This window comes from Sturnira hondurensis, unplaced genomic scaffold (genome assembly GCF_014824575.4).
Source record: "Sturnira hondurensis isolate 20B ecotype Veracruz unplaced genomic scaffold, ASM1482457v3 Scaffold0013559, whole genome shotgun sequence".
In the NCBI taxonomy this organism is placed as follows: domain Eukaryota; kingdom Metazoa; phylum Chordata; class Mammalia; order Chiroptera; family Phyllostomidae; genus Sturnira; species Sturnira hondurensis.
In genome coordinates this window covers 5,169,207-5,193,420 of record NW_028086190.1, presented here as the reverse complement: position 1 = coordinate 5,193,420, position 24,214 = coordinate 5,169,207, and the positions used below count along the sequence as shown (strand labels likewise).

The 24,214-nt window shown below is 38.1% G+C and overlaps 1 protein-coding gene across 3 annotated transcripts in view; it reads left to right on the top strand.

The window, feature by feature from the left end:
• The window catches only part of CCDC171 (coiled-coil domain containing 171), a 313,810-nt gene that overhangs the window by 76,234 nt on the left and 213,362 nt on the right, over positions 1–24,214 (top strand). For all 3 annotated transcript variants that reach the window (XM_037061926.1, XM_037061927.1, XM_037061925.1), the window contains one exon: positions 14,570–14,672. In XM_037061926.1, the coding sequence (XP_036917821.1) occupies positions 14,570–14,672 (103 nt within the window). The remainder of the gene's footprint in view (positions 1–14,569; positions 14,673–24,214) is intronic.

The following is a 24,214-nucleotide window of genomic DNA, read 5'->3' as shown; positions in this document are numbered from 1 at the left end:
TGTTACGAATTTCATGGGCTGTTACCTCTTAACTGCTGTGTCAGGTGGGTGAGTCAGAGGTGGGTAAAACATGTCCGAGTCATTGAGCTGAGCCTTGGATTTGGTCTGCTTGCTTAGACACTGTACTGAGTTTGGAAAGTGAGCCAGAGTTGTATCAGAACGTAACAGTGAAGACAGTCAACAATACAGATTGCATGCATCCTTCTGTTTCTGGTTCCCTAGCACTCCACTCAGTAGACGGAAAATAAAAGAAGACTGGATTAATTCACCGCTGAGGGCATGAGTGCTTTGTGCTTAAAAAAATTTACTTGGTGCCAGCAGGTTTTTACCTTTTACCATTTACAATTTGGTAAGTGTCCTCCAATGAGGCAAGTTGCAGCTTACTGGCAACCTCCTTTTGCTCGTTTGGGCCCTTGACACTCATTCTGTAAAACGCTGTTGTTTGATCATAGTGCTGAAGATTGTGGATTGTTTTTCCAAAGCTTGGTACATTACTGAAAGCAGTTGAAGATCTGTGAATAGTTTTAGGTGCCGAGGAGCTAATGGGATGTTCAAGAAACTTATTCAAGTTACAACCTAAATGATTTACAGTTCATATAGTTCAACCTGACTATTTATAGTTTATTCTCCATTTTTTCATCTCTCTTAAGCCCCTAGCTTTATGTCTTATTTTCTTCCACCTTTGTTTTGTTTTCCTCCTTTTTTCCCTTCACTGTTATCTTTCTTCTTTGAACTTGCTCTGCTTTATGCTAGTTAGAACTGTTGCTCTTTCTCTTTACCTGACTATAATATGAAAATTTAAAATGATTTAATGAATGTTTATTCAAAAGAAATAGTATTACATTAAAGAGTAAGTACAGTGTTTTTGTGTTTATAAAAAATCTACCACTTCTAGAAGTATTTTTGTTGTACATACATATCCCTTATTGCCTTTTTTTTTCCTTTCAATAGATTAATGGTTTTTGAAAGGCAAGTAGGAAGGTAGGAAGTTTTAAAAAATTGTTTTGTAAAGAGTTATCTATCAAATTAAAAAGTTTAAACCACAGAAAATGGAGTTATTTTACTTCTGGATCCTCAACGTCTGGCTGTTATTTTTGCTTTGGATTCATAATTGTTTTTGATCAAAGAGAAAATGACTTAGGAAACTTTTACTTTTTGTTTTGGAAATCAAACTTCGTTTCAATGACATTCTGTAACCCTTTGTAGCCCAGTGTGTCTTTCCCACAGCTCTGTTTCTCTTGATTGTAATAGTTTCAGTATTTTATAGACTACAGGTGGGAAGCAGAAATTACCTAAGGGTAATTTTTCTCTCTCTTTGAGATAACAGCTTGTTTTCTAGTTTAGGTCATATTCATGGCCATTATTCAAGTCTTGGTTTTTATTTTCTCTGTTGCATTGCAAAAGAAAATTAAAGCCTATTTCCTCTGTAGGTTTATGAGAGAGATAAAGGTATTATTAATAATATGTGGAGACGTCAGGAAGTTTTGAGACTTTAAAGTAACACCTGTGTAATGTGGTGTGTTACAGCCTTTTAGAGACTTAGAGAGATCATCTTGGTCAGGATACACAAAGTGTTAATACACCACTTGGAAAGTGATAGCTCCCCTGTGTCAAGAGATATAATACAAACATAGAGCATAATTTTGGAAAAGTCCAAAGTATAAACCCAGCTGAATTGAATTGTGCTTTTATATTAATGAAATTAATAATTAAAATATGATTAGTAAGTGAATAGTATATTCTTATCTTTAATGTCGTAGCATTAATAAAATTTCAATGTTGGACATCTAAGGATTTAACAAAATTAGTTTCATGTTCCGTGTAATATAGTATTGAATTTTACTTTAAAAGTTTTGATTAAAATTGAACTATTAATTTCAAGATCTATGAATTTAATAATGATTTAATCAAGTGCTAAATAAAACCGAATTTCTAGTTTAAGCTGCTCAGTGATCACACTTATTAAAGTTCAGAGGCTCACAGATCCAGTTGGGTCTTTTCGTCATTACTGTGAGTTTTTATATCTGCTTCTCTTGGAGCTGGGGAGCTATCATTTTCAAATTGGTATTATTAGAACTTGCTTTGTGCTTTCTACAATGAAATTTTTTTAAGTCCATCATTTCTTGAGATTTGTTTTTCTGCCACTCAGTAATATTTAGTTACAGCTCCAGGAGAGACCATATATTGGAAAGGGAATTCTAGTTCTCATGAGGTTTTGCTCAAAGAATATTTTATTCTCTAAAGAACTTGTGATTGAAAATGGTCAGGTACATATTTTTTCCCTATACTTTGGGGGCTTGGCTGATTATATAATAATAATGATTGCTAGCATTAGATAGGATTTGAAAAAGTGCTTTGATAGCTATGCTTTGTGGTAAAGTTAGTGTTTCTTGATAATATTTTGCTTCAAATAATCTATCAGGTTTGCTTTAGAGGACATGTTTCTGATTCTGCAGGAGGCATTTGAAACTAATGGGCTAGAAATATTCTGTTCTAAGTTTTACCAAAAAATGGTTGATTCCTGTTTTCAGCCAGAATAGGAGTAGTATTTATATAAGAGTGTTGTTTTTTATAACATAAACATCACTTTATCTCTGTTAATGTTCCATAAAAATTTAATGCTATTAAGTAGTATTCATCAGATGTGTGTGTTTGTTTATTTAAATGTTAACTTTATGGCTGGCTTTCTAAGTTTATGAGTATAAAGCTGTTTGAAATTTATTCTTATATATTATTAACTTTTGAAAATTCAAATATTGTTCTTGACTTGTGAAAAGTAAAATACTATTGTGTGTGTGCTCGCACGTGCGCCCGCGCACGTGTGTGTGTGTGTGAGAGAGAAGAGAGAGAGAGGGAGGGAGGGGGGAGAGGCCTTGTGTCAAGGCCAGCATTCAGATTAGATAGCATTCAGTAGCTGCTATCTACTGCATTCAGTAGATAGCGTCTACTGAAAAGTAAATGGATTGTGAAGCTACGTAAGAGAGGGTGACATTTCGTCACATGAGATAAATAGTTGGGATTATGGAATGCTCATAACCATGGAAGCAGCATAGGCAAGCATGGAGGGATAGAAATTATAAACGATTTTATGAAGAGATATTAGCTGTCATTAATATGGTATAGGAAAAGCTGCAGGTGGTGATGAATGAACGCTAACCAGATCAGCTGAGCAAGCTCTCCTTGAGTCCTTAAAAATGCACTGGGCGCGTGTGTAGGTGCTGGGTAGAGGGCACGATGAAAGTGTGAGAGCTGTGGAGCAGATGCACGTGATGTGACGTGCAGGTTCCAGTGCGCCCCTGTTTTTACTCAGAATTCCTTTGTAATGGCTCAAAATATATTCAAATTAAAAGTTTAAAAACTTAACGAGAGTTAAAAGTGTTCAGGACTGTTGCCAAAAATACTGATTTTATTAAAAAAACCAAAACCTTAGTTACTTCAATGGATGTATAGTTTCATGGGATTTGTTGGATCAACAATTTAACCCAAATGTATTCTTTATCTCATGTGGAAAAACACGTTAATTAAAAATTAGAAACTTCGTATTTTATCTTTGGTTGCCACTTTGTTTTTAATGCAACAAAGTTGCATTATTCACTTGGTTTTGTTTAGGTGATGGGTTCTATTTTTATGCTAGAATTTCTTGTTCATCCAAAGGCTATTAATACAACTAACAGCTTTGGGAATGAAATTTAAATATAAGTATATCCACATTAAAAACAGAACAAAACAAATGCTTTTGGTATATGAATGAAGAATGGAAGTTTCATTTCTAAAACTAAAGCAATTTATTAGGAAAATAAATTTGTCAGCTGTGAAATAAGGACAGTGTTTCTGGTTATTAGTTGATTTATAAACCTAATTATTAAATTTCTATTGGCTATAAGGCTCTTAGCCAGATATGTCAGTCCAAAATTATAACATTGCTAATTGTAATAGCAGCTTTCTAGCCTAGTTAAATTCTTTTTAAGCCTTGTAATTGATCAAACCTCTTTTTCATTCTCTGAAAAATTTTACACTAGTCGATGTTTCCTGGCTAATTTGGTATTAAATTTTATTTTTAATTTTAATGGTGTTGAAATTTAAGCTCATCTTTTAGTCAGGATTGATCTCTGTATTGAAAGAGAAGAGCTATTGTTGGAGTAGAATTTTAATTGAACCGTTATATTGAGCTGACTCCAAGTATGCAATTTGTTCGGATTTCTACATTTATTTTTCCTGTAAATTCTTGTCCCTTAATATTGATGAAGTCCCAGCCTCAGATGGCATGGCGTAATAGGAAGAACAAATATTTTGGAGACAGATTGACCTGGGTTTTAATTCCAGTCCTGTCTCCTAGCTGTTATATGACCCCTGGTGATATTATCTGTCTGAATCTGTTTGCTCATTTGTAAAATGGTCCTAATAATCTTAACTATGCAGGAGTTTTGATGAGTGTTAAAGATAGTATACATTCTTACTGAAATTTAGATTTTATTCTTTGAAAAAATTTAGATTTCACCCTGGCTGGTGTAGCTCAGTGGATCGAGTGCGGGCCTGCGAACTACATGGTCACAGTTTGATTCCCAGTCAGGGCACATGCCTGGGTTGCAGGCCAGTTCCCAGCAGGGGACACATGAGAGGCAACCATACATTGATATTTCTCTCCTTCTCTTCTTCCCTTCCCCTCTAAAGATAAATAAATAAAATCTAAAAAAAAATAGAAAGAAATATTTTTTAAAAATTTAGATTTTCTTCAATAGCTTAATAAAATTTACATACTATACAATATAACCATTTCAGGTATACACTTTAATGGTTTTTAGTACATTCATAGAGCAATATATTCATAGTCACAGGCAATTTGAGAACACTTCCATCACCCTGAAAAGAAACCCCCATCCATACCCACCAACATTCACTCCCTGTTTTCTCCCAACCCCTCCAGCCCTAGGCAACCCTGATCTTTCATCTCTACAGATTTACCTGTTCTGGACATGTCATATAAATGGAGTCATACACTGTGTGGCCCTTGTGTCTGGCTTTTTTCACTTAGTTAAATATTTTTGAAATTCATCCACATTGTACCAATAATCAGCACTTCATTTCTTTTTCAGCCTGAATGATATTCTGTTGCATGGATATATCCCCTTTTATTCATCTGTTCCTCATGATGGACAGTTGAATTACTTCAACTTTTTGCTGTTATGAAAAATGTTACAAACATTCATGTACAAGTTTTTGTGTGGATGCATATTTTCACTTCTGTTGGGTGTATAGTTCAGAGTACAATTGCTAGGTCATATGGCAACTCCAATTTTAATATTTTGAGGAACTTCCAACTGTTTTCCAAAGTGGCAGCATCATTTTATATTACCAACAAAAGTATGTGAGAATTATGATTCTTCAATTATGTCTGCTAACGGTTATCATCTGCTTTTTATTATATTTATCCAAGTGTATATTATACAATATGGTTTTGATTTGCAGTTTCCCGATCACTAAATAATATTGAGCATCTTGTCATGTGTTTATTGGCCATTTGTATGTTTTCTTTTCTTTTTTAAAAATATTTATTTTATTTTTTTAAATATATTTTATTGATTATACCATTACAGTTGTTCTATTCCCCCCCCCGTCATTCCCCTCCACCTGCACACTCTCTCCCCCACCATTCCCCCCCTTAGTTTATAACCACATGTCTCAATTTCTTTAGATTCTATATTTCCCCCACTATTCTTGCCCTCCCCCTATCTATTTTCTACCTACCAGCTATGCTATTTTCTGTACCTTCTCCCCCCTTCTCCTCCTCCCTCTCCCCTGTTGCTAACCCTCCATGGGTTCTCCATTTCTATGGTTCTGCTCCTGATCTAGCTGTCCTCTTGGTTTGCTTTTGTTTTAGGTGTGATTGTTAATAACTGTGTGTTTGCTGTCCTTTCACTGTTCATATTTCTCATCTTCTTTTTCTTACATAAGTCCCTTTAGCATTTCATATAATAAGGGCTTGGTGATGATGAACTCCTTGAACTTGACCTTATCTGAGAAGCACTTTATCTGTCCTTCCATTCTAAATGAAAGTTTTGCTGGATAAAGCAATCTTGGCTGTAGGTCTTTGGATTTCATGACTTGGAATACTTCTTTCCAGCCCCTTCTTGCCTGTAAGGTCTCTTTTGAGAAATCCGCTGACAGTCTGATGGGTACTCCTTTGTAAGTGACTGTCCCTTTTCCCTTGATGCTTCTAGGATTCTCTCCTTCATTTTAGTCTTGGCTAATGTAATTATGATGTGCCTTGGTGTGTTCCTTCTTGAGTCCAACTTCTTTGGGACTGTCTGAGCTTCCTGGATTTCCTGGAAGTGTATTTCCTTTGCCAGACGGGGGAAGTTCTCCTTTATTATTTGTTCAAATACGTTTTCCACTGATGGCTGTTTCTTTCCCCCTTCTGGTACCCCTATAATCCGGATGTTGGAACGTTTAAAGATGTCCTGGAGGTTCCTGAGCCTCTCCTCATCTTTTCGAATTCTTATTTCTTCATTCCTTTCTGGTGGGATGTTTTGTTCTTCCTTCTGGTCCATTCCATTGATTTGAGTCCCAGTTTCCTTTCCATCGCTATTTGTTTCCTGGACATCTCCCTTCATTTCAATTAGTTTAGCCTTTGTATGTTCCTTTAATTTGTGACTATAATCAACCAGTTCTGTGAGCATCCTGATAAACAGTGCCTTGAACTGTGCTTATGAGAGGCTGGCAATCTCTTGGTCACTTAGAGTTATTGGCTCTGGGACTTTGAGTTCTTCTTGCTCCATCTTTTGGGCTGTTGGTGCCTGTTCCGTAGTAGGATCGGAGCCCTAGGTGTTCACCAGAGCAGGGCAACTGAGTTGCTGGGTTGTGACGTTGTATGTGGGGGCGGGGTCTATGAGGAACAATAGCGTCCCGTCTGCGGTGTCCCGTCTGCTGCCTCTTGCCACGGCCCCCACAGGTGGCCAGTGCTGCAGCTGCCACCGTCACCTGGACCCGCACATTTTGTCCCACTGCATGCGAGTGCGCCACCGCCGTTAGCCCTCCACTGGGTTTGCCCCCTGGGGCTTGCGTGGTCCGTCTCACTGTGCGCGAATGTGCGACCACGGTCAGTCTGCCCCACACCCTGACTGGGTCCGGGCTACTTGCGCGTCTAGGTCTGGGGATCTTTTCTGTCTGACCCTGCTCCGCTGCTGGCTCTGCCCCTCTTACTGTCCTGGTTGAACAGTTCCTTGTTGTTTGACTTCCGTATAATTCAATTTTCTGTTCTTTGGCTGTGTCTTTGTTCTCCAAACCTTTGTTGTATTCAGACTTGGTTGTGGGAGAAGGCACAGTGTTTCCACCTAGGCCTCCATCTTGGCGTAAGTCTGTATGTTTTTTTTAGAGAAGTCTCTGTTCAGATGTTTTGTCTATTGGGGTTTTATCTTTTTATTGCTGAGTTATAAGAGTTTTTAAATATATTCTAGATGAAACTCCTTTATCAGATATGTGATCTGCAAAATTTTCTCCCATTCTGTGGGTTGTCTTTATCTTTCTGATGGTGTCATTTGAAGCACCACAGTTTTTAATTTGCTGATTAGTAAGTTTTCTTTTTTTAAAGTATATTTTATTGATTATGCTATTTAGTTGTCCTAATTTTCCGCCATTTATCCCCCCCTCTGCTCTGCACCCCCAACCCTCCAGCATTCCCCCTCCTCTTAGTTTGTGTCCATGGGTTGTACATATAAGTTCTTTGAGTCCTCTGTTTCCTATACCATTTTTGACCTCTCCCTGTCTATTTAATGCCTACCAATTATGCTTCTTCCCTGTATCTTTTCCCTTTTATTCCTCCCCTTCTCCTCCCCACTGAAAACCCTTCATGTGATGTCCATTTCTCTGATTTTGTTCCTGTTCTAGTTGTTTGCTTGGTTTTTGTTTTTGCTAGTTTTTTTTTTAGGTTCATTTGTTGATAGTTTTGAGTTTTTTGTAATTTTGCTGTTCATAGTTTTTGATCTTCAGTGTCTTAGATAAGTCCCTTGAATATTTCATATAATAAGGGCTTGGGATGATGAACTCCTTTAACTTGACCTTATCTGGGAAGCACTTTATCTGTCCTTTCATTCTAAATGAAAGCTTTGCTGGATACAGTATTCTTGGATGTAGGTCCTTTTTTCCCATGACTTCAAATACTTCTTTCTAGCCCCTTATTGCCTGAAAGGTTTCTTTTGAGAAATCAGCTAATAGCCTTATGGGCATTCCTTTGTAGGTAACTCTCTCATTTCCTCTTGCTGCTTTTAAGATTCTCTCTTTACCTTTAATCTTGGGTAACTTAACTTAATGGCTATGTGCTTTGGTGTGTTCCTCTTTGAGTTCAACTTCTTTGGGACTCTCTGGGCTTCTTGGACTTCCTGGAAGTCTATTTCCTTCTCCAGATTGGGGAAGTTTTCCTTCATTATTTGTTCAAGTAAGTTTTCAATTTATTGCTCTTGTTCTTCTCCTTCTGGCACCCCTGAAATTTGGATGTTAGAATGTTTCAGGTTGTCCCAGAGGTTCCTAAGACTCTCTTCATTTTTTTGAATGCTTGTTTCTTCATTCTGTACTGGTTGAATGTTTATTTCTTCGTTTTGTTCCAAATTGTTGATTTGAGTCCTGGTTTCCTTCCTGTCACTATTGGTTCCATGAATATTTTGCTTTTATTTCACTTTGGGTATCTTTCATTTGTTTTTCCATTTTTCTTTTCTTTTCTTTTTTAGATTTTTTATTTATTTATCTTTAGAGGGGAAGGAGAGAGGGAGAGAAACATCAGTGTATGGTTGCCTTTCGTGCATCCCCTGCTGGGAGTTGGCCTGCAGGGAACCAGCCTGCAACCCAGGAATGTGCCCTGACTGGGAATCGAACCGCAGTCCTCTGGTTCGCAGGCTCGTGCTCAATCCACTGAGCTACACCAGCCAGGGCCTTGTTTTTCCATTTTTCGATCAAGCTCAATCAGTTCAATTTTGATTACTAGGGCTTTAAACTCTCCCATCAGATAGGTTGGCTCTCTCCATATCGCTTAGTTCTTTTTCTGGAGTTTTGCTCTGTTCTTTTATTTGGGACATATTTCTTTGTCTCTGTGCACCTGTTAAGTTATAAGGGGGTGGGGCCTTAGGTATTCATCAGGGCGGGGCCACCCTGTTTGCTGTGGTGTGGCACTGCCTGTTGGGGAGGGGCCAGAGAGGGAATAATGCAGCTCGCCTGCTTGTCTCTAGCGCACTTTTAAAAAATTTCTTAATTGTTTATTTATTAAGAGAAATGTTTTCTTAGCTCAAATATTCATGTTTCATAGTTCAGGAACACAGGTCAGTGACAGCCTTCCATGGAATTCACCCCAGAGAAATTCTTTACACTCCAAGATCACTTTGCACTCTGAAAGATACCAGCCTTCCTCATCTCCCCAAAATCTTTACTGGAATCATAATTTCTGTAGAAATCCGCATATGCCTTCTTTCTTTTTCAGCCACACAAAACTTATAGGAAGCTATAACCCTCAGGGATAGAAGGATGGCTCCCACAAGATGAAATCACAGATGCTTGGCCAGGGGGCCACGCATGTGAGGTTTTGTGGAAGCACTGGAAGACATGGTTGTTGTATTCTCCCTCAACATCAGTGTCCTTCCAGATGGACAAAATCTCTAGTGCACTTTTCAGTGAACTCTTGTGTGAGACTGGGAATTTCTTCTGCCCTGGCACCCTGCCCCCTGCAGCCCACAGTTGGCTCTGAGTATCTGTTTACTGTTCAGTCAGCTACTGGAGAGGTCTGCCACCTTACTGCAGCCAGCCCCGCTCACAGAGCCCCCCACCCCACCGCCTCTTTCAGGGTTCTCTCAGCCAACCCTGCCCACATGGTCCAACACCTTGGGGCAGGTTCTGTCCATCACCTGTCTTACTGGTTTGGTTGACTGTTTCTTTATTTCCTTGGTTGTCGGAGTTCCATGCAGTTTGATTTTTCTGGCACTTCTGGTTGTTTATTGATTTTAAACTGGTTGTTATCCTTCTTTTGGTTGTGTGAGGAAGTAAAGGGTTTCTACCTACGCCTCCATCTTGATTAGTAAGTTTTTTTGAATGAAAGTTTCTTCTTTGCCCTTAGGGCAATTTCCATAATTTTAATGATTTGTAAAAAAAATTTTTTCACCAGTTAAATTGTTTTGCTTGCTAGAGGATTCCAAGGTCTTTACTTCATTATTCTGAAAGGTCTTCCCTACAAAACATTTTAATATCTTAAAGCTTTAATCTCTTCTAGGTCTTCTTATTCAGTATTTGCCAAGTATTATCACATAATTATCTTTCTTTTGAAACTCTAGCATTATATTCACAAGTTACATGCACATGCATATATTCACTGTTGTTTCATTACATACTGTAGAGCAAACTCTAGAAATATAGAAATATATACACACTTCCTTTCTTTTCTCAGACTCTTTAAAAGATTTAAGATTATATAAAGTAATTACAACAATGTATTGTTGGATTGTATAGGAATAAGTTTTTTTATATAAATTTGGAATTAATTTAGTGTAAATCTGAAGTAGAGTTTGATAAGTTAAGATGTATATTATAAGCCCTAGAGAAACCACTAAAGAAAAAAAACAAAAAATATATAATTAAGCAGTCATTACATAAATTAAAATGTTACACTAGAAAATACCCATAATGCAAAAGCAATAAATGAGGGGTAGGGGAATCAGAAAGGCATATAAAAACAAAAAGCAAAATGGCTATACAACCATATCAATAATTCCTTAAATATGAGTGGTTGTAATATAATTCCTAAACAAATAAAGAGATTGACTAAATAATCAAATCACTCCTCACAAAGTAAAGCCCAGGCCTAGATGATTTTACCAGTGAATTCTTAACACCAGTTCTTTACAAATTCTTTCAAAAACCAGAAAAGGAGGTAACTCTTTCCATCTTATTCTGTGAAGTCAGTAATATTATTTAAGTAATCTAATCAAAAGGCAGATCATCAGATTGGATTAAAAAAACCCCAGCAGGATCCAATCATGCACTATCTGTAAGAAACACACTAGATAAGAAAAGACACTAGTAAGTTGGAAGAAAATGGGTGGAAAAATACACCATTCACGTGGAACAAAAACACTGGATGAATATACTAATTTCAGACAAGATAGACTTTAGAACAAAAGTGTTACTGGAGATGAAGGGGAACATCTTATAATGATAAAAAGGTTAATCCTCCAGGAGTATCAACTCATATAAGCATATGTATATATGCTTATAGAACTAGCAATAGAACTCCAGTTTACATGAAAAAAAACCTGACAGAATTAAGGAAAGAAATAGCAATAATAGTTGGAGACTTCCATGTTCCACTTTCAATAATGGGCAGAACAACTTGGAAGATCAACAAACAAAAAGAAGATTTGAACAGTACTAAAAACAAATCAGATATGTATAGAATACTCCACTCATCAGCAATGGAATACACATTCTTCTCAAGTGTGCATGAAATAGTTTCAGAGATATAGATCATATGGTAGTTCATAAAATGAGCCTTGATAACTTAAAAAAGGATTGAAATCATACATTGTGTGATTTTTCTCACCAGAGTGGGATTAAATAGAAATCAATAATAGAATATTGGAAACATTTACAAATATCTGATAATTAAACTGTATTCTCTGAAATAACCAATAGGTCAAAAAAGAAATTACGGGGGAATTAGAAAATACTTTGAAGTGAATGAAAATTAAAACAGCATAACAAAACTATGGGATGTAGCTAACACTGTGCTTAAAAGGGAAGTTTATAGCAGTAGTCACATATATATTTTTTAAAACCCTCAAATCAATAACTTAACCTCCCATCTTAAGAAACTAGAAAAAGAAAACCAAACTAAACCTAAAACGAATGGAAAATAAACCATACAGACTACAGTATAAATAAAATAATACAAAATAATAGAGAAAACCCGAAACCAAAGCCGATTCTTTGAAAAGGTAAATATAAATGAATAACATTTAGCTAGACTGACCAAGGAAAAAAGGGAAGAGATTCAAATTATTAAAATTGTGAGTGAAAGAGGGAGCACAACCTACTGACCTTATAGAAATAAAATTAAAGAGAATATTGTGAAAACCATATATGCCAACAAATTTGATAATTTAGAGGAAATAGACAAATTTCTAGAAAGGTACACATTAATGAAAATGATAAAGAAGAAATAGAAAATGTGGGTAGACCTATAACAAATAAAGAGATTGACTAAATAATCAAATCACTTCTCACAAAGTAAAGCCCAGAAGTCTTTCCATCTTATTCTGTGAAGTCAGTAATATTATCCTGATTGAAAACAAATGAGGCAGCCCTGGCTGGTGCGGCTCAGTGGATTGAGTGCTGCCCTGTGAACCAAAGGGCCAGTTCGATTCCCAGTCTAGGGCACATGACTGGATTGTGGGCCAGGTCCCCAGTTGGAGACATGCAACAGACAACCACACATTGCTGCTTCTCTCCCTCTTTCTCCTTTCCTCCCCGTCTCTAAATGTAAATAAATAAAATCCTAAAAAAAACATGAGGCAAAGATATCAGAAGAAAAGAAAACTCAGACAACTATTTGTTTTGATGCTAAAATCCTCTATAATATACTAGCTCAATGAATCCATCAGAATATAAAAATTTGTACCATGATCAAGTGGGGTTTATCCCAAGAATGTAAGACTGGTTTAACATCTTAGTGCATCAGCTAGTGCAATAGAACTTATTAACAGAATGACAAAAGCCAAATGATCATCTCAACAGACAAAAAACATTTGATAAAATTCAATATTCTTTCATGATAAAAATGTTCAACAAACTGGGAATAGAAGGGAACTCCTTCATCCTCATAAAGAGCATCTACAAAAGGCCTACAGGTAACATCAAAGTTAATGGCAAAAGACTAAATGCTTGCTCCTCAAGATCAGGCTCAAGACAAGGATTTGTACTTTCACCTTCTCCAGTTAGCTGGAAGTTCCAGCCTGGGCAGTTAGGCAAGAAAAATGAAAAGGTATACATTTTGGGAAGGAATAAATAAACTCTCTTGACAGATAATATGACCTCATGTATTAAAAAGTCTAAGGAGTATACATACATACCCTACTATTGACTATTAGAATTAATAAATGAGGTTAGCATGATTGCGGTTACAGTGCAGGATCAATACACAAAATCAGTTGTCTCTGTAATAGCTATGAACAATCCAAAAATGAAATTAAGGGAATAATTTTACTTACAGTCAGTAATACCATAAAAAAATGAAACACTTAGGAATAAAAACAAAAGAAGTGCAAACATTATATGCTAAAAACTACAAATCATCACTGAAATTAAGACCTAAGTAAATGGACAGACATCCTATGTTCATGGATCATAAGAGTTAATGTTGTTACTTGTTAAAGTATTAGTACTCCTCAAATTGATATATAAATTAAATGTACTTTCTATCAAAATCCCAGATGGCTTTTTGCAGAAACTGACAAGCAGATCCTAAAATTCATGTGGAAATGGAAGACATGTAGAATAGCCAGTGTAATCTTGAAAATCCATAAAATTGGAGGAGTAACATTTCCCAATTTATTTATTTACTTTTAATCTTTAATTTTTTAATTACAGTTTATATTTAATTCTGTTCTGCACCAGTTTCTGATATACAGCAAAATGGCCAGAAAACCATGCACTCTACCGAGTGGTGCCCCCACTGCCCCAACCACCCACCTGCTGTTATCTTGACGTTGTTGACGGTATTCCCCAAGCTGCAGTCTGCATCTCTGGCTGTTCTGCAGCTACCAGTTGGTACTGCTTCATCCCTTCACCTTATTCACCCATCCCACAGATCCACTCCTCTCTGACAGCTGTTGGTCTGTTCTCTGTATCTCTTTCTATTTTGTTTATTTTGTTCATTAGATTTCACATGTAAGTGAAATTATATCCAATATAATTTCCAATAATTCAACCCAGTTTAATCCAGTCCAGTCCAATCCAGTCAAGTCTAATCCAATCAACATCATCTCACCCAATCCAGTGTTAGCAAGGTCTGGTCCTTCTACCTTCTAAGTGTCTTTCTAGTGTATAAACCCCCTTTTCACTCCTAATACCATAGCGTAAGCTACCATCAACTCTTAAGTAGACTGGTATAGTTCCTTGTAATTGGTCTTACTACATTCACTTTTGACCACTATCTGGCAGTTTTTCACATGAGTGCCAGCATGATCATTTAAAGTGTTCCTTAATTCCTCTGTGCCTCAATTTTCTTACCTGTAAAATTGTTATAATAATAGCCCTTCCCTCATAGGGTTGTTGTGAGAATAGACAGAATTGCTGTACATAAAGTACTTGGAATAGTGTCTGGCACTAAGGCCTCAGTAAATTTTTACTGAGACCTTTTACAGTGTTCCATTAAACCAAGTAAAAGATATGATTAAGACAGGATGAGATTTATTAATAATAAACTTGAATGGGGTAATTATTAGCTTGTTTATCCTTAATTGTTCTCCATATGTTCACATAAAAAGTCTGCAGCTCTTATGTGTGACCTTATGTGTAATTTTTTCTTTTTAATTAAAAGGCTAAGAAGCACCAGGCCTTTCTAGTAGAGACGTGTGAAAATAACGTGAAAGAACTGGAATCGATCTTGGACAGCTTTACTGTGTCGGGCCAGTGGACATCAGGTTAGTTGAAGGTATAAACTGACAGATGCATCTGTCAGTGTTCCAAAGTCACTACATTTTGGGAATTCTGCAGATGCCTCTTATAGTCCCTCATCTCATAGTGTTTTGATCTGATGACATGATAAGAACAGTCCTCACAGCAGTCAGTTGGCCTCGCTGGCTGAGAAGGGGTGATGGAATGTGGACCTGCTGCTGTCCTCCCAGAACTTGATTTACAAGTGTCGGGGTCTGTGTGATTGGACAGACAAGGGCTCACTTGCTGTGTTCTGAATCCAACTGAGAAAAAAGTTCTCACAGTATACCTGCAAGGGGAGCAGATGTTTCGATCAAACTGAGCCAAATTCTGAGGCAACCTTCAGCAACTTAAAGGTCATGCATTCAAAAGGTTATGTAGGACACAGGCTGCAACTGCGCGTACTGTACATGTGGCTCTCTAAGCTGGTTTTCTCCTTCATTTCCTATTGCCCTGTATATATTCTCTCTAGATAAAAATGCTTAGGTAGAATGTTGTGGTTTTAATATTAGCACACTTAGTATGACAAAGAACTATAAAAATTGTACACTAGGTAGTTATATTTTGGGGGCTAGGGAGAGCACTAGCTGGCTGATGAACGCTGTCGGTGGTCTCCCCTTCCTGGCATTTTGGGCGCCTGCCATTTTGTGTGCTGTGGTAGCTCTGACTGGACTGCTCTCGCTTCTCTGCTTCAGCTTCTTTTTGCCGTGCTGTCAGCCTGGAGTTATTTAGTTGTTTTCTAACTCAGTGGTGTTCTTCAAAAAGCACATATGATGAAGTTCCTTACACTTTAATATTGAGTTCCAGGGCTCTGTTTTTTAAAAAGAAACAGATATTTGGCAAATGAATTCTTTAAGAAACTCTCAAGTTCAGGCAAGTTTGTAGTCCTGGAAGGAGAGAAAGGTTGTGATCAAGGCCCATTTTTACCTAATGGACCTGCAAATTTCTACTGGTGAATGTTAGGAATTGAATATGCTTTGCTATTATCTTCTTCTGGGGTCTGCTTTCATCCTTCATATTTTTAGCAGTAATTTTATGAACTTAATGTGTAACTTCTTTTTGTTTTGTGGTTTGTTACTATGGAAGAAATCAAGGAATATAAAAGTGGAATAAAAAATATGGATATCCAGTTTTCAAATGTATTTCATAAAGCTTTGGAGGGTAAAATTTACTTTTACAATGGTACTGTTTTTATTATGGAGATGTATCATTGTGTAATGGTGTAAGAATGTTTAAAAGGTATTAAATTATTATAATACACATATTATACCTTAACATTATTTTAAATGCTACTTCAAAGTTAGAAAAGCTAAGAATAATGAAGTCATGTCTCATTTGAATTTTAAAATGAAATCATTGACAACAAAGCAACTCACAAGCTGTTACTAAGTCTACAGAAAAAGAATTGTCTTCAGCCCTGGCTGGTATAGCTCAGTGGATTGAGCACAGGCTGCAAACCAAAGGGTCACTGGTTCGATTTCCAGTCAGGGCACATGCCTGGGTTGCGGGCCAGGTCCCCAATGGGGCCCATGTGAGAGGCAACCACACATCGATGTTTTTTTTTTCTTGCTCTTCTCCCTCCCTTTCCCTCTCTCTAAAAATAAATAAATAAAATCTTAAAAAAAAGAATTGTCTTCTGTTTTTCTTTTTATTCTTTTAGTAACCATTTAAAAACATTTCCTATTTTACCATATATGTGCACACTGTATGCATTACAGAGAAACCATTTCTGGGAAAGGGACCGTGTGCTGAATTCATGCTTTTTGTTCCATTGTACAGTAGTGTGTGTGTCCCCATATTGAGCAGGTTTTTCACAATTTGACCCACCACAAGCCATTCTCCTCTTGTTTGTTTTGCCTTGTAGCGGCTGACCTTTATAAACTGTGTGATTGGGGCTCCTTTGGCCTCTGGTTCCTGCTTGGATTTGGACAGTGGGTGCGCCAGCAGAGTGAGAGGAAGAAAGGAAGGAAGAAGAAAGTCAGGGTGTTCATTTCCTCTGCTTCCTCTGGTCCAGTGCATTTCTGGTAGTGGCTTCATTTTTTCAGCATCACTGCCTCCTCTTCCACAGATGTGGATCGTATTGGCCTATGGTGACAGCCTCCTGTCAACTTGACCCTTTACACTTAGGCATGGTATTGATTTTCTACTCTTGCCAGTTCTTGGTGCCTGATCATATTTTTAAATTAATTATCTTAACCTGTCTACATTTCTGTAAATACTCTCTTTCAATAAGTTTTCTCTTGATGAATCCTTCCAAGTGTGTCATCTTGTTACCTGCTGATGCCCTGCTTCACATAGCTGCTTGGGACCTGATGGCATTCTTGCTTTTGACTTCCATGAAATGGCCCTCTGTACCTGTAATGGACTCTCTGTTTATACAGCTGAGGTTGGGTTTTTGTTACTTCATCAAGAGGGACATATATAATAAACTTCATTGCTTAATATTTTGTGGAAGAATCTAAACAATTAAGATTGCCTACTGAATTAGGCCTGGCTTTAGCTACGCAAAAATGGCCAAATATTTTGCTTCTCCTAAATGAAGTAATTTTAAAACTTATCTTAGGCTAATTCAAGGATGTACACTATGTATATATATGTGTACATGTGCATGTGCGTAATATCACACAGTGTATATACATCTTTGAGAAAAAACTATTTCAAATAGGGTCATATTCTTACTATGTAATGTAGCATAGCTTTAGAACTTGCTGTAAGAATAATTTAGTTATGTTGGGAAGAGCTCTTTTTTTTGACTTGCTCTTTAAAATGCAATGAATGAAAATTATTTTCCTGAGTGAATTTCAGTCTGGAGTTGACAGCAGTTGCTAAATGTTCTGTTCCCTGCCTTCTTTAGATTTAGTGATCCTCTATATTAGGAAATATGTCTGAAGCAAGGGTAACTATCAGCTTATCTTCATGTAGCAGATGAGACAAATTTCAGTTAGTCCAGGACACTAAGGAATTTATTTAGGTAGAGGATTTAGCTTGATGTCCTCTCCGGTGATTAGTGTCACAGTTTACACCTTATTTCCTGAATGCCTCTGCACCACCTCCCCGTCTGACTAACTGGTCTCTTTGCTTCCGCCTTGCTTCCCCATAGTCTGTTTTCTGTGTAGCCACCAGAACGATCGTTTGAAATCCTGCGTTAGAGCAGATCATTCCTCCACCCTAAACCTTGCTGCATTCTGTGTTCCACTAAGCGTAGAAGCTGAAGTGCTAGTCATGGCATGCAAGACCTTACAAGGCCTGCTTCTATCCCTTATCATCCCTTTGACCTGTCATTCATCATCTCCCTCCCTCTGTTTGGGCCACTCTGGCCTCCTATATACATACCTTGAACACATCAAGGTGCTCTTGCCTTGGGGACCTTTGTGCTGACCCTTTCTCCTACCTGGAAAGTTCTTTACCTCGATAAGATGTATCTGTATATCTCCCTTTGTCATCTTCCTTTAATCTATGCTCAAATCTCACCTTCTCCAGAAAGCTTACCCCCTACCCATTCCCATGCCACTTGCCTCACTACTTTTGTCCTTTTTCTGCTCTACTTCCCCCCTCCCCAGTAGCACTTATTGTAGCATAATCTATTATTTGGTGCATTTATCATTATATCTGTATTGTCAGGGTTCTTCAGAAAAACAGACCAAATAAGATATATGTATATATCCTATATAAATGTATATATTGTATAGATGAAAATGTGTCTATTATATATTTTATATAACCTAGATTATATATTATACTTATCTGTATACATATAGGTAGATATCTCTATGTGTATATATAGAGATATATATAAAGAGGTTTTATTATAGGAATAGTTCACACACTTATGGAGGCTTTAGAAACCCTATGGTGTATCCTCTGTAAGTTGGAGAACCAGGAAAGCTGGCGGTATAATTCAGTCTGAGTCCAAAGGCCTGGGTACCTGGAGCTGCTGGTGTAAGTTCTGGGGTCTGAAAGCCCAAGAACCAGGAGCTCTGATGTCCAAGGGTAGAAGAAGATGGAAGTCCCATCATCTCAGGAAGAAAGAGAATTTGCTTTTCTTCTGTGTTTTTGGCCTGTTAAGCAGGGTTGGGGAAGCAATGGCTTAGACAATGCCCACCCACATTGGTGAGGGGGAATCTTTACTCAGTCTACTTATTCAGATGCTAATTTCTTCCAAAGTACCCTCACAGACAAACCTAGAAATAAAGTTTTTCCTGTTATATTTGCATGCTTTAGCACAGTCAACTTGATGCAGAAAATTAATCGTCATTGGTTAATTTTTGTAGGTTAAGGGGTCTTAGAGGGCAAGAATCTTTATCTCATTTATTTACTAATGTATTTTAATCCACTAGAACAATACTTGGCCCAAAGCAGGTACTCACTAAATATTTGTTGAGTATGAATAAGAGCGTGAATGAATTATATCAGGTTGAAGGTTTGCATTACATTAGCATTTAAATTTTTGAGGTTATAAAGATAGTCATAGAATCTCTCTCTATAGCAGCCTTTTGGGTAGCAACCTGTGAGGAGTCACGAGGAAGATTAACCCTCAGTGGAAAGGATGTACAGTCTTACTTGGGTCCTAAAGGTGTCACCTTGGCTGCCTGCTATCATTAGATAAGATAGAGGCACTGTATTTGGTCAGGGACATTTGTTTCCTATTTCTACTTTCCACTGAAGTTGAAGTACTCTAGTTGCTCATATCTCCTTTCTTTTCTTGTAGAAATTCTTATAGTAGAATGTGTAAAGGGAGAAATATTTTTCCACTTTGAACCCATGTAGTCTTTCTGCCTCAAGTATTTCTTATAATACAGTTCACCTCTGCTCGCAGACCCTAGCAAAATATAGAAGGTGACTTCTCCTTCCTCAGGTTCATAAAAGGAAATTTTTCTTGTGGCTTAGTCTTGGATCCTCCTCAGGGTGGTTGACTTTTGTGTTGACTGAGACAGAGCCCTCTAACCTTCTTCAACCTTTCTTTCCTTGAGGAAGTCATTTACAATATTCCAGAGGTATTCTTCTTCTTTTTCCTGGAGAGGCTGAAGGACCCTGGGAAATAATAGTGACAGTGTTTGATGCGTTCAGGCATGTATATATAACCCAGAAATTGGGCAGTTTCAGGGACTGCTGTTAGGGAAATCAGGACAAGAAAATGGACTTTTCTGCTTTTCTTTCTTCCTGTAATAAAGAATTATCACCTATACCAAGTGTTTTCTTGAGAATTTTAATTGTTTGGGTGAACCTCATGGCTGGTACATTTTAACTAGAGATTAATGAGTTACTGGCAAGCTGAGAATGCCTATAGTAGCAGCACGCAGGTCTCTTTTGGTGTCATTTGCCAATTTCTTCTCTCCTTTTCCCTTCTCCTAATTCACTGAGGTTAACAAAACAAACTTAACCCTACCGCACTGTGCTCATAGCTTTAGCTTGTGAAGTCCAGGGGAGAGACTTCAGTAAGAATAGTCATTATTCTCTAACGGGGTCATTAATCACATGGTTATGGTGGCCAAGAAATCTAAAATCTGCTATTGGCAAACTGAAGACCCAGGAGAACTGATGGTCTAGTTCTAGTCTCACTTGGAAGTTCTAAGAACCAGAGAAGAGCTGACGGTGTGAGTTCCAGTGAGAGTCTGAGTCCAAAGGCAGGAGAAGACCGATGTCCAGCTTAAAAATGGAGAAAGAATTCCTTCTTTCTTAGACTTTTATTCTGTCAAGCTTTCAAAGAATTGGATGAGGCCCACACATATTGGCGAGGGCAATCTGCTTCACTTAATCTACTGATTCAGATGTCAGTCTCTTCCAGAAACACCCTTGGAGACACAGCCAGAAATAATATTTAACTAAAATCTGGGTCTGTGATCCAGTCAGGTTTACACACAAATTAACCATCATGTCTTTTTTTCCCTCTCCCTCCAGCCCCCCAAACCACCATTCTGCTTTCTGTCTTTATGAATTTGACGACTACTTTAGATACCTCATGTAGTAGAATCATATAGTATTTGTCTTTTTGTGATTGGCTTATTTTACTTAGCATAATGTCCTGAAGGTTCATCCATGTTGCAGTATGTGACAGGAGTTTCTTTTTTATGGAGGCTGAAGAGTATTCCCTTATATGCATATACCACATTTTGTTTCTATATTTATCCATTGATGGAACTTGTGGTTGCTTCTACCTCTTAGCTACTTTTAGTAGCACTGCTATGAATATGCATGTACAGACATCTCTTCAGGACCCTGCTTTCAGTTCTGTTGGATGCATACCCCGAAGTGGGATTGCTGGCCTGTTAATTTTTATCACAGAACATGAGTGTACTAAGATCCTCTGTGAGCTGTCTTGCATTCTGGACATACTCTTTCTTAAGATCAATTTTCCCTTGATGATCAAGATCAATTGTCCTTCTTTGTTTTTTGGTTTCCTAGCAAAAAAAAGTCCAGAAATAATTGGGTTACATTCTTAGCTTCCATTTTAATGGAATCATTGCTGTGTCCCATGGTAGAAGCATTTCACCCTTGGGAATTCAGATTTGGACTACTGGAGTCTGTAGTTTCTGAGAGGGGAAGCAGACATTTCACTAGCAGCCTGTTAGGTGTAATAGTGAGACGAACCACTCCTTTTTCTAACATTTGATTCCAGAATCTGTGAATCCTGGCTATGGGAGAAACACAACATACATTGAGTGCTGACTCAGAGCACATGTCTCCTGGGGGATATTATCTGTATCTTACAAAGTGTGGCCATCCATCCAGTATCATGAATCTTCAAAAGGCCATTCTGCTATTATGTATGCCAGCTACTTCTGAGGGATGAGAAACATAGGAAGACCATAGGAATTCTATGAAAATTAGCCCATTTCCATACTTTATGTGGTGTATGAGTTCTCTGGATAGAAGCAATGCTATGTGGAATACTTAGTGGTGAACAAGGTATGTTTTAAATTCATGGATGATGACTTCAGCATTATGATCAGGGGAGAAAAATCTGTATCCAGAGTAATATGTACCTTAGTAAGAATAAATGGCTCATTCCACGATGGAAGTGACATAGTATAATCGACTTGCAACCACATGACTGGCCGGTCCACCTAGACAGTAGTGCCATATCATGGGTTCAGTGTTTGTCTTTGCTATTGATAGGTTTGGCATTGAACCAAGGAAGGGGTTGTAATCCTATCAGACTTGGTGAATGGAAGTCTGTGTTGCTGAGCTCATGTATTATTCATTTGCCATGACTCCATTTTTGTCCTTTACTGGGCCATTACATTCGCTGGATGGACACTGGTGGCTGGAGAAAGATGCTGGCTGACATCCACAGAATGCTTCTTCTTGGTCCCCTTGTTATTAAGGCACTGAAATTGATTTGGGCACAATGACCACTTGAAGAGATCAGTTCTCACACATACTCTTGCCCAGACTGCCTTGTTACCAATTTTCCAATTGTGTTCATTTTGAGTCCCTGACTATTCAGCCAAACTGTTAGCTAGCACCCATGAATTGGTATATATTTGTACCTTTCATCCTGTCTTATCTCAACCAAAATACAGTCAGGTTCATTACTTGAAGTTCTGTCTACTGGGAGGATTTTACTTCGCTACTATTCTATAAGGACCTGCCACACTTGAGTTGCTTGAACTTGAGCAGTCAGAATGATATCCTGGTAGAGAACTAAGTAGAATATGTGATGCCATCTGGAAGGGACAGTTGATCAAGATTTCTACAGACTGTGTTATGATAGAGAGCTGGAGTTGATATAGCTCTGAGGTAGAGCAGTGAAGGTAGATTGCTCTCCTTGCCAGTTGAAAGAAACTGTTTTGGTGGTTTTTACTGAAAGGATCAAAGAAATAGCTTCGTTCATTCCATTTGCCAGGAAATGTACTGATGTGCTCCGTCAATGAAGCTACTTTAACTGCAGCTATATTGGAGTCACACGTGATTAGAGGTGCAGTAATTTACTGTCATTCTTGAAAATCCATCTGTATTCTGCACAAGCCAGATAGGTGAGTTGAATAACCACCCCTTTACCTTGTAAGTCCTTAGCAGAGGCACTAATCTCTGTAGTCTCTCAAGGAAGGTGGCATTGCTTTTGATTTACTGTTTTCCACTTGCTTTTTTTCCTCTGTAAGTCCCTCTCTCCATATGTCAGGTTACCAATATGGACACTGTGCCAGTTTCTGCGTTTGTCTTTTCTAACTACACATTCCAAACTGGGGAGGAAACTAAGAGGTGGGTTCAGATATCTCCTAAGCCCACTGGAGATAGACTTTAGCAAAAACGTAGGTAATCACCTGACCTCCATAAACTCCTACCCTAACCAGTGAACCACAATGCATTTTAAGTCTCTAGGATTGGAGACCATTCAGATCCACTGTCCAGTTACCCCTGATAAGTGGTTGACTTCCCTTCACCAGTACATGATTACCCTGGTAAAGGATCACATGTTTCTTTGAGGACCCATCCTCTTTATTCAGGGGGTACTAGGTCTGAACTAGCTTTTGTCTGCGAATGGGTCGAGGGCCAATACTCTGTTTTTGTTAGTTCCTACTTCTGGTAATCAGACCTAGAGGTTTTTTAAACAAATCAGGTAACAATTAGGTAGAGTGCGTATATATTTTCGTCCTAGGAACACCATGATCAGTTGGCCAAATCTGTCATCTCCGTGGGGAGTCGTTTTGTTTATTGCTGTGACTCTACTGCCTGTTACAGTGTCAATGTCCATTTGTCTCTGGAAGTTAAGTGTTATCCCTTGGCTTGTGTCACCCAAGATGCCATCATCCTCACTGAGTTCAGGGAATGCAGCCTAATGGCATCGTTTTCCAGTTATCCATAGTCTTCTAGCTACATGGGCCTATCAGGCCACACAGAGCCTGGGACTCCCCTAACCAAAGCATTTTTTTAAAATATATTTTATTGACTATACCATTACAGTTGTTCTATTCCCCCCCTTCACTCCCCTCCACCCACACCCTCCCTCCCCCACCATTCTCCCCCCCTTAGTTTATAACCACGTGTCTCAAGTTCTTTGGATTCTATATTTCCCCCACTATTCTCGCCCTCCCCCCTATCTATTTTCTGCCTACCATCTATGCTATTTTCTGTGCCTTCTCCCCTCTTCTCCCCCTCCGACCCCCCTGTTTCTAACCCTCCATGTGTTCTTCATTTCTATGGTTCCACTCCTGATCTAGCTGTCCTCTTGGTTTGCTTTTCTTTTAGGTGTGGTTGTTAATAACTGTGTGTTTGCTGTCCTTTCACTATTCATATTTTTCATCATCTCTTTCTTATATAAGTCCCTTTAGCATTTCATATAATAAGGGCTTGGTGATGATGAACTCCTTGAACTTGACCTTATCTGAGAAGCACTTTATCTGTCCTTCCATTCTAAATGAAAGTTTTGCTGGATAAAGCAATCTTGGCTGTAGGTCTTTGGATTTCATGACTTGGAATACTTCTTTCCAGCCCCTTCTTGCCTGTAAGGTCTCTTTTGAGAAATCCGCTGACAGTCTGATGGGTACTCCTTTGTAGGTGACTGTCCCCTTATCCCTTGCTGCTTCTA